The 11208-nt window shown below is 40.7% G+C and overlaps 2 protein-coding genes across 14 annotated transcripts in view; one reads left to right on the top strand and one right to left on the bottom strand.

Moving 5' to 3' along the window:
• Positions 1-191: 191 nt before the first annotated feature.
• mio (GATOR complex protein mio) lies at positions 192-9620 on the top strand. Its single transcript, XM_073093582.1, has 16 exons — positions 192-892; positions 1343-1537; positions 1788-1928; positions 2228-2362; positions 2803-3004; positions 3296-3398; positions 3633-3771; positions 4125-4297; positions 4541-4634; positions 4736-4871; positions 5276-5502; positions 5979-6112; positions 6619-6757; positions 6955-7298; positions 7701-7891; positions 8202-9620. The coding sequence occupies exons 1-16, from the start codon at positions 760-762 to the stop codon at positions 8284-8286; spliced, it is 2571 nt and encodes an 856-aa protein (XP_072949683.1). The 5' UTR covers positions 192-759; the 3' UTR covers positions 8287-9620.
• HDAC4 (histone deacetylase 4) overlaps positions 9520-11208 on the bottom strand; it is a 71416-nt gene continuing 69727 nt past the window's right edge. For all 13 annotated transcript variants that reach the window (XM_073093564.1, XM_073093558.1, XM_073093571.1 and 10 more), the window contains one exon: positions 9520-11203. In XM_073093564.1, the coding sequence (XP_072949665.1) occupies positions 11140-11203 (64 nt within the window). In that variant the 3' untranslated portion in view covers positions 9520-11139. The remainder of the gene's footprint in view (positions 11204-11208) is intronic.

The raw sequence follows: 11208 nt of genomic DNA, 5'->3' as shown, positions 1-11208 counted from the left end.
CGTTGATTTATGTAGTGCCATTACATAAAGGTGAACAATATATTGTCTTAATAGAAATTTGGATGATCATTAATGTAATATTATTTATCTTATGAAAAATATTAAAGCATTTATTATGTTATTGTAAATTTAAAAAAGCTTACATATTATTTATGGAAAATTAATTAAAAATACCTTAAGCTGAACGCATTCTAAGATCAAAAATGCTAACGTCAAAATTAGTGTTTACTACTAACATTAAATTTCCCATCTATTCGGCAAAAAATTATAGTGGATTTAGGTAATATTTATTTAATTATCAATGAATGCCTATATTTTAAAAAGTATTCATAAAAATTAGCTTATTAAGTTACATAACCAATAATTAGTCATATAAGTCATTATGTATTTTATTCTTCACAGAAACATCTAACGAGAAAATAACATTAAAAGCTAGCCAGTGAGGATTATTTTTATTCATAAACTGATTTTTTTTCACTCTGGACAATAATTTACGCTTTGTTAACTTTATTAGATGTTGAATTAACTTATGACATTACAGGAACTATTCTACACCTTGAACTGTATCTGCCTTAGTACATGATCATCAATTACTATAGTATATCAGGGCATATCATATTAATAGGTTGGCAACACATACTGTATATTATCATTATCAAATGAAAACGAAAACAATAATTTGGTTTGAGATTTTATTTAATTCTTCAGTCTGAAACTGCTTATAAATATTTTTTTTTGTGAAGTATTGGACGAACACCGATGGAAGTGATGTCTGGAGCTAAAATAGATGTGTTATGGTCACCAGTGCACCACGATAAGTTTATAATATGGGGACCAGATATAACCTTATATGAAGTGGCTCACCTCAAAGATATCGAGAAAAAAATAACATGTATGTATTGGATGTTGTTTATTATTGTTTTTTCGACATTCAGACGCTAAAAATATCCAGACTTTATTTAAAAATGACATGTCTATTAACACATCTAAGGAGTGTCTAATGATAAAAGAAAAGCAATAGAAAAGACAAATAACAAGGTTTATAACAATATTAATATCATTATGATAAGGCTAATAGTCATTATGTTAGAATAATTCATAAATGTTTACTTAATACTTAATGTCAGTGGGGTTAATATGCTCTTTTGATAATAATTGTTATAACATGGGGAAATCTACATAATTAATTACAGTTTCGATTATAAAATAATGCTTCACTCGCTAAAAGAATTTTAAAAAAGAAAAACATACTCTTAAAATTAATTTCTTCAACTACTCCTCAGTTAACTGTTTTTTTAAATGTTCAATATATATTTTTTTTATCCTATTTGATTATTTTCAGTTACCCAAATCTCCTCTACCAGGGGTGCCACAGTGGTAGCATCTCAGAGTGCCAGTGGTGTGCGGTGCGTGGATATCTGTGCCATAGCAGACCAGCCAGATCCCCTGTTGGCACTGGGTCATGCTAGTGGCAAGGTCACCCTCGCCAGTCTCAAACAGACTTATGATCCCCTGGGCTTGGTGGGCCGTGAGCTGGGTAAGAGATTGTCAAAAAAGAGAGTAAATGTATATGATATTAAGAAGCAATTATGTCTATTTTTTTCATGATTTAAAGTAAGTTTAAATAAGATGCCAGCTTTTACTAAATACATATAACAACCCACAGTCTACCACATCATATAAATTTAAAAATTAGCTCATTAGGACAAGCATTTATTCTCCTTATTACTAGTATTCTTGTATACAAAATTAGTTTAAACAACTTATATTTTATGTAAAAATATTAGTGGCTAGATACCCCCGGCCCTGTAACACAGTGGCATGGAACCACTCGGAGACCAACCTGCTGCTGACCGGCATGGACAAGCACCGCAATGACTACTGCATACAGTTGTGGGACATGCAGGCGTCTAGTGATGATATTAGTGGTAAGTTTTATTAAAATGTACTGTTCTTTTACATTATTAATATGATGTACATGTAATATTACAAATGTTGTAAGTGTTGTGTAATATTACAAATTATAACAAAATTTCTTTAATACTATATTACATACTTGACTTAAAATGGAAGTCAACAAAATAACTAATATTAAAATTTGTAGTCAGCATTCAGTTCTAAATAGTTTATTTTAAGTAATAAAAATATATCCTTAAAATCATACTATGAATAGAAATAGAAATTGTATCCAATTAATTGATTAATTTTGTATTTATTTTGTTTCTAGAGGGTTCTCCGCAGCGGCCACTGCAGGAGGTGGCGCTGGCGGAGGCAGCGCACAGCGTGGCGTGGTGCAGCTTCGCCACCCGCACGCTCGTCGCCGCTATGAACCTCAAACACATCAAGATATATGACCTCAGGGGTAACTGATTTGTCTTTAAATTACTATAGTGTTATTGGTGAGATCATTTTATAGGAATTGCATTATCACTTGTGTATTGTTTAATTGCAATAATATATTTACAAGTGTGGTTATAGAAACCATTTTTAACATTTATAATTAGTTGAATCATTGTAAAAATGTTTTATGTTAAAAAAGTTTATTTGAAATGAGATATTAATTTTCTCAAGCATAGCACTACCGCTATGGTCAGGTTTTTTCTTCAGGGGACAGCGTAGAGTTTGAATTCTTTTTCATTTGCTGACGTATTCATAGGCTGCATAATTAATGTTTTTCCTTATAGGAACATTAAAGGTTTTCAGATTCCATTTAAAACTCAACCTTTAAAACAAATGGAAGTATTTTATTGCAACAATGTGTATCTTAATAAATATAACGCAATAAACGGGCGTGGCTCGCAGAGTGCAGCTCGCGCGCGGCGGGCGCGTGCGGCGCGGGGGCGCTGGGCGCGCGCGCGTGGGCGGGCGTGTGCGCGGCGGGCTGGCTGCTGGCGGCGCGCGGCGACGGCGCGCTGGCCGTGTGGGACGCGCGCCGCCCCGCCGCGCCGCTGCTCGCCGCGCCGCAGCCGCGCCCGCTGCGCAAGATACAGTGGTGCCCCACCAGGTAACGCGCCGTCCCTGTTATCGTCGCAGTCGATCGACACGTTTTTGTATTGTTTTTAATCTGGGCTCCTATTCATTTATTATTTTGTATAATGACCATGTTTCTTACGACGGTATTTGGCATACTGTGATAAACAAAATAATTTATTAATAAATTAATTATTATTACTGATTGCTGTATTATTGATAAATTGAAAATTGTACACTTTTCAATCATTCATTATAGTCTCTTAAAAAGATATTAAATCAAACAGTATGATCGCGTGATTGTATAATGTATCATTATTGCCAGACGCAATCTGCTGCTGTCGCTGCAGCGTGACGCAAGCACGCTGCGGCTACACGACATCCAACAAGCCCATGAGTACAAGACTTCACAGTCCTTCGACAGCGCTGTAAGTGAAATTAATATATCTAACTTATTACAGTACTGAAATAAGTTTTCCAAAATGACAAATCCAAATATAGTCCGCGTAAAACTGCTAGTTTACTCTGAATATAGAAATGAATCGCGTCGCCATGGCAACTTATATGACTACACCTACTCGCAACAACTTCAGAGCGGACTAGCAGTTTGGCTCGGACTATACATGGTGTACGGAGTGAGGAGCACAGAGCTGGTGTTGCAGGTGTCGGCGCTGGAGGAGGCGGAGGCGGCGGAGGGCGGCGGCGTGCTGGAGCGCGACGTGGCGGCGGCCGGCCAGCCGCTCGCCGCCTTCTGCTGGCACCCCGCGCGCGAGGCCAGCCTGCTCGCCGTCTGCCTCTCGGGTACTCCTAGCTCTATGTTATATACATAGTTAAAAATAAATTTTATGGGATAGGTCTTTATTTCATTTTGACCACTTAAACCAAGTTATTTCATTCTCGATGTGTTGGTTGGTTGGTTTAAATTTGTGGTCACAACTTTTTTCTTTAAGGACCATTTTGATTTGAACATTATTGCAAAGGATTCAAGTGATGTCAGTTCTTAGATTAATTACTAAATATTCTTCTACAATATAAAGTGATTGGTTGATTATCGGGAACCTAACCTTGATAATAATAACTTAGTGAGATTTCTTGATTTAACTTTAAAGATGCAACAGATCTCAATTGAGAGTGGCGTGGGATGTTGCGTGTAGGTGCGGTGTCGGAGGTGGCGGTGTGCGAGCGCGTGACGCTGGCGTGGGGCGCGGGCGCGCTGGTGTGGGCGGGCGGCGGCGGCGTGCGCGCCCCGCTGCCCGCCGCGCTGCCCGGCCCGCCAGACATCTCGCAGCGCATGCGGACGCGCGCGCAGACCGACTACGGACTCAAGGTACACGCGCATACATACACACACACACATACACGCACACACACACACACACACACACACACACACACACACACACACAAATACACACATGCACATATACATATGATTTATGGAATCAATAATAATAATTTTAACATTTTTCATTAACATTCATATAGTAATTAGAAATAAAATGTATTTATTTCACTAACTACCCTTCTTACCTACCTACCACCAAAAGTATAATAATTATGTTATGTTTAGCCAGATTTGTGGCAGAACGCTGATTTAGCTGACGATGAAGCGCTAAGTGGATTGTGGCATTTCTTGGCGCTCAGCAAGTCACTTGTTGAGGATGGTACGTTGTGACATATGTATTAAAATTTATGGTCGAAGACCAAAAAATTTAATAGTTTTTAAATTTGGTACTTTATATATTATAATCTGTGTGTGTGTCAGGTTGTATTCGTAACAGTCCATGGAAGCACCCGGGCGTCCGCACGGTGCTGCGTGCGGTGGGCGACGGCGGCTACCGCTCGGAGGCCGTGCCCTCGCTCATGCCCGACCTGCCCAGCCGCAAGGTCACCGTTTACAGGTGCGTGCTCACTAGCCACTACTACCACTAGACACGTTTATTAATTATAGTAGCTGTTGTCATTCTAAATTAAAATAATCATTTTGAATGGAGACTCACTTCATGGAAGATTTACATCATCTTGTGGTGGTTTGTGCGCGCAACCTCTAATGGATCAAGGGGGGGAGGGGGCGGCTGAAGGGGTGGTCCACCCCGGCCTCCTGATCCTCAAGGGGTCCAAAAACAAAGTTGTTAAAAAAATCGTCGTCAGAACTAAACAATACTGGTCTTCGGAATCATACGTATTTTCGGGCGAATAAGTTTAAGTAATTTGTAATTTTGTAAAATCAAATAAACTTTTTATAATGGGGGCCTTCATTCAACTTTCCGGTCTCTTTATATCGTGTGTGTGTGTGTGTGTGCAGGAGCGCGGAGCGGTCGCGCGCGCTGCAGCTGTGCGGCTGGGGCTGGGGCTGGGAGAGCGCGGGCGCGGGCGTGGAGCGCGCGGAGGCGGAGGGCACGCCGTGCCGCGCGGCCGCGCTGGCCGCCTTCCACCTGCGCGCGCGCCACGCGCTCGACGTGCTGGCGCGCGCGCGCGACCCGCGCCTACGCGTCGCCGCGCTCGCGCTCGCGCCGCCGCTCGCGCCGCCAGGTAAACACGCATAACACAACGCGGTTACATTATTATTATGTGTGCATCAGTCAGACATTGACATCTTTCATGATACAAGCTTTAGGTTGAAAAAAAAGCAAACAAATTTATTCGTGTAAAATTAATGTCCTTGTATTTATGATTATTAATTACCTCAAAATATTTGTTTGTATATTGCATTGTGTTCGTTATTATTTTAATCGTGAAAATAAGCAATAACATTAAATGAGCAATAATATATGGAAATCGTGCATATAGCTATAACCAGCTTACATACATAAAAAAGTTGTATATGTATAATGTTATGGTTTAAAAATCTTGTTCGTTAAGCTGTTGGCGTGGTAAAATAAATAAAAATAAATATGTGCAATTATATTATATATCAAACATAAAACAATAAGAAAATAACAATATCTTTAAGCATTGTATAATAAATAGAAACGTTCGAATTAAATATGACTATGACATGGTCGCAGGGTCGCCGGACGAGCGGCTGTGGCGCGACGCGCTGGCGGCGGCGGCGCCGGCGCTGCCCGACGCCTACCTGCGCGCCACGCTGCACTTCCTGGCCGCCGCCGCCGCGCCCGCGCCCGACTTCACCGCCGTGCTCGTCAGTACAACCACACCATACCTCTCTTACATAATTATATTATGAAATTACCGTTTACCCGTGATTTCTTAGTCGTCATACAATAATGTAACTTTCAACCAACTTTTTATTCTCTTAGTATTTTATTGAAGTTATTTTTCAAAAATACCTCATGTATATGTAATCAATTATTATCAACCACAACCGAATCTTTATTCCATACTAGCTGTGCCCCGCAGTTTCACACGGATTAAAAAGAAATAACGCTATAAGTAGCCTAAGTTAATCCTTATTACATCAGCTACCTGCCTGCAATAAAAATCTCGTCAAAATCGGTTCAGCCATTTCAGAGATTAGCCAGAACAAACAGACAAACATTAGCGTATGTACCGTACATATATTCATATGCATGTAGTAAAACGCGGATATTTCAATATTAAAAACAGACACTTTAATTTTATTTATATGTATAGATAATAGTAATAATAGTAAATATTGAAAATATCTAAAATATTGTATATTGTCAGAACGAAACGGAGATGCGGCTGGAGGACCGCGTGGCGTTCGCGTGCATGTTCCTGTCGGACAGCAAGCTGCACGAGTACATCCGCCACACTGCCGACACGCTGCTCGAGCAGGGCGACCTCTCCGCCATCCTCCTCACCGGTATTATATACTTTGTGAATATGTAGCGCAAATAATATTATTATCCTTAATAATACGGATATAACCTGTAGTGGAAGATGATATGTAATATGCTTCCCAAGTGTTACATATATTTTGGAAAAAAAAGATTTTATGAGTTCTTTCTAAATTGTAACCAATGTTTATGTGTCGCGTTGACGTGTTATGTCGCCGGTCAGGCATCAGCGGCGAGGGCCTGTCGCTGGTGCAGCGCTGGCTGGAGCGGTCGGGTGACGTGCAGTCGGCGGCGCTGGTGGCGGCGCGCTGCTGCCCGCCGGAGCTGCTGCGGGACGCGCGCGCCGCGCACTGGCTGGACAGCTACCGCGCGCTGCTGGACGGCTGGCGGCTGTGGTGGGCGCGCTGCGCGCTGGACACGTGGGTGGTGGCGGCGCTGGGCGAGGCGGGCGAGGCGGCGCGCCGCGTGGCCGTGGCCTGCAGCTACTGCGGCAAGTCCGTGGCCGCCGCGCACGCGCGCGCCCGCCCCGCGCTCGCGCGCCCGCCGCCGCCCGCCGCCAAGATGAAGGTACGCCCGCACCCCGACCGGCTGGGGAACGGCGGCCCCGTTACTCTCCCACGAAATTCTTCAAAAGAAAAAGCTACTTTTCCAGTAGATACATGATTAACAGATATGCAATCAGTTAATTTGATTAATTCAGCTTTGGCACTCGATCATGAGTAATAAATTTTATTACCTCTTTTTCTGTTAAGATATTTAAGAGGACGTCGTATTATTTCAGTTTATAAGAAGTGCAAATTAAGGTAAATCATAATTAAACATGCATGCATAATTGACCAAGCAACGGCGTCGTAATATCGACAATAAAGAAATTAAAAAAAGGCATAAGTGAGTGAGTCGTTATAGTAGTTTAATTTCCTACAGCACACTCCCTAAGTTCTTGTATAACATAATAATCTTTGTCCGCAGCAAATCTCCTCGTGCCCGAACTGCCGCAAGCCGCTGCCGCGCTGCGGCGTGTGCTCGCTGCACCTGGGCGGCGCGGGCGGGGCGGGCGGCGCGGCGGGCGGCGCGGGCGCGGCCAACTTCGGCGCCTGGTTCAGCTGGTGCGTCGCCTGCCGACACGGCGGACACGCCGCACATCTGCTGCACTGGTTCAGGTAATCGCACCTCAATATTATAATAACTATCGATACGCTATATAAATAGGCTAAGACGATTAAAACCATTTTCTTTTTTATTTGTCAACCAATTTCCCTTTTTGTCATTTGTTCGTCGTTGTCTTTCTTGAAAACGAAATAATGTAATTACTTTAGTAAGGCTAATCATGTATTTGTCTATGTAATTTAAATTGATAAATTGTGTATAAGCTAACATTATGTTAAGCCACTTAAGAGACTTGCTAAGATAATACTGAATATATAACTTGATCTGATTAACATTAAACTAACAAGAGCGCGCTATTGTCAGCGAGCACACAGAGTGCCCGGTGAGCTCGTGTAGCTGCCGCTGCAGCTCGCTCGACCCGCCCGACCGCGACGAGCGCCCGCTCTAGCGCCGCACGCACTCGCTCCCTTCGCGCCGCCCGCCCCCGCCGCCGCCGCCCGCCCCCGCCGCCGCCGCCGCCGCCCTCGCGCCGCCTCAGCCGGCCGCGAGCGCAAGTTCCTGCTCGTGTGCTACTTTTAATGACCTTCATTCATTTACACAACTCTTTAGGCAAAAGACCCATTTCCCTATAACAGTTTATAAATAGAAATAATAATGGTCTTCTTTTATGTTGGTTAAGAAATGTATTCGATTACAATTATAAAATAGGAGTATCACCTACATATAACTAGCCTCAAAATACATTTATTACCTGAACTTGTATGAAATAAAAGACAGAAGAGCGTTGTTAAATTATAAATGAAAAGAGTTAATTTAATGTGATCTCCACAGTACATACAATATACTGGTCAACAATGTAGGGTTCCGGATTAAAGCTAATGTAGATGTCTAAGCATAAATAGTTGTATATAATTATCTATCTACGTGCCTTCATATACATGATACAGAATCAAAGTGGGGGCTATAAATAGATAATGTTTATATAATATAAATCCAATAGTAGGTTACTGTTTATTGTACCTAAAAGTGGTATATAATGTAATGTTAATATAACGTATGAAACCACTTAACATTGAATTGTATAAGATTGCGTTACTGTATAATATTTATAAATAAGAGATATAATTTTAAGGTCTTAACTTAGTGTTTGCTTACTTTATGCAACTGGTGCTATAATAGAGCATTTATTTTAGAATATAAATTGATTAAACCATGGCTATAATTATTATAAATTGTCACGAGATAATACGGGGCAAACAATATTTTATTTTACTTATTTGATTGACTCGAGACAGAGACAGTGCTGTTTACGACACATATTTGTTTGTGCAAAGTAAATATTATACTTGATAGATACTAAGGGCAGGCTGCAAGCTCCCTTTCGACTAGTGGCAACTGTTATGTAAGGTAATTTTATATTGTAGGGAAGCAAATAATAAACGCTCGTAAAATGTCAATTATTAAATAAATAATAATTATTTGTACATATTACCATACTTTTTTGTAAACATGCAGATCAAACTTATTATTTTTATACAGGTAGAACTAATGACTGTAGTTGTAGCACCATGAATTTTGTAAATTGTACGTAATTTTAAGTAAGTAAAATTTTAAAGTCAGAATTGCTGAATTGTACATGTATATAGGTATATTGTAGTAAGGTGAAATGAAAAGTCAGAGGTATTTCCAAATATATATATAATATATATACATTTATTAAATAATTATCTCATCTGTATCCAATTTAACAATAAAATTTTCAAAGACACAACATCGTTTAAATCTGTTTATTTATCGTACAAGAATGGCATCCCTCGGGGTACCAATCAGACAGCCCTCTATACAAAAATATATCAGCTTTCTCCGTCGCTTGCGGGCGCCCCTTCAAGGGGCCCCCGACCCTCAACAAAATATTGCACGCATGACAACGCACGTTGCATGTATCCGACAACATTATTTACTATTTATATCCACCGAGATACATTAACTTGCGGTATTTGAGCGAGAGTACCACACCGTATGAAATAGTTACACTACAATGTTCGTATATTCGTAATTGATTCCATAAAATACAGGACTCGCCCTCGTGAACACCATAAACGGTGCTTAATTTATACATGAAAATTCGTAACTTCAGGGGAAATGAAAAATGGCCATCGATAGGAATTTCTCTATAAATATAAATCGAAGACTATTTCCCCTGCGAATCCGCCGGACTACACACCGATTTTTATTTTTAATTAGCTACCGACGACTCGTTTAACAAAAACGCGACTCCGGGTCGCGATATCATCTGTCTTCGGTTTCTACATAACAAGTTCAGCAAATACAACATGATATAGAATCAATTAATTAAAAATTTAATACAGTATTACAACATCTCAAGAGCAATTTATCTAGTAAAAATTAGTCACTTTCGACCGAGTTCTCATAGAACCCGAAAAATAATGGGGTTCAACAGCGTCCCCTCGACGATCAAAGATACAATATCTGCAATAATATATTAATTTATTTATCTACAATTATAAAAATAACATTTACTGGGTGAACGAATATTACGTAACAACATTGCATTGCGTATCGCAAACATTTTTAAACTATATTTCAATACATATAGTACACAGAATATTTCGATTCAGAAGTAACAATCTTTGGTATAGTAGACGATGCGGCGCGGCGCGGCGGCTACACAACATCGAGAACATTTAATTGCCACGACCGCGTCATTTTCTAGAAAGATAAGTCAAAAATGATGTCCTGCAGTAGCAGACGGAGGAACAAAATTCAACTTACAAAATTAAATGACTCCCGTCATCAACATTTAGAAAATTTAAATAATCCCAATGATTCTACATAACATACGACACTTAAGCGATTTTGCCCGTCCACTACGCATAAACATCTACTATCGGAGAACCGTGGTCTGCCGGGAGCGACAACCCCGGAGCTGCGGCGAGCTGCGAGGCAGCTTCCAAAGGTACGACGATAAAATCTACATATACTTCGTAGTCATACTCAAAAGCATATCCAAATATATAATAATAATATTTTTTGTACACTTACCACTCCTCACTACTTTTAAAGCTTTCAAATTAAGATTTGTCTTAATTTTACCACCTACACATAAAATTCGCTTTACCTTCGCTAATTCATTATGAATTACATCGAATAGACATTTGACTTATGTAATATACATATAACACATCGCGAGTCACAATAGTAAGTATTCGGCGGGACGCGGCGGGCGCGTCCCCGCAATCAATATGTCGAGCGGCGCGCGGCCGCGGCCGGAATGTGCGAGTCACTTGCCCTCGTCCTGCTCCATGGGCTCCTCCGACACCGAGCGCGAGCTCTCCGCCGACCTGCTGCG

This window comes from Epargyreus clarus, unplaced genomic scaffold (genome assembly GCF_041222505.1).
Source record: "Epargyreus clarus isolate Ecla_fem2 unplaced genomic scaffold, WU_Ecla_fem_2.2 ptg000004l, whole genome shotgun sequence".
Lineage (NCBI taxonomy): Eukaryota > Metazoa > Arthropoda > Insecta > Lepidoptera > Hesperiidae > Epargyreus > Epargyreus clarus.
This window is presented reverse-complemented; position numbering and strand designations above follow the sequence as displayed.

What these genes read in the sequence shown, in the direction of transcription:
- mio (XM_073093582.1), top strand. Translation starts at nt 760, where the DNA reads ATGGAAGTGATGTCTGGAGCTAAAATAGATGTGTTATGGTCACCAGTG. An exon ending in ATACAGTGGTGCCCCACCAG is followed by an intron (nt 3,005 to 3,295) that starts GTAACGCGCCGT and finishes CATTATTGCCAG; the next exon opens with ACGCAATCTGCTGCTGTCGC. An exon ending in AGACCGACTACGGACTCAAG is followed by an intron (nt 4,298 to 4,540) that starts GTACACGCGCAT and finishes TGTTATGTTTAG; the next exon opens with CCAGATTTGTGGCAGAACGC.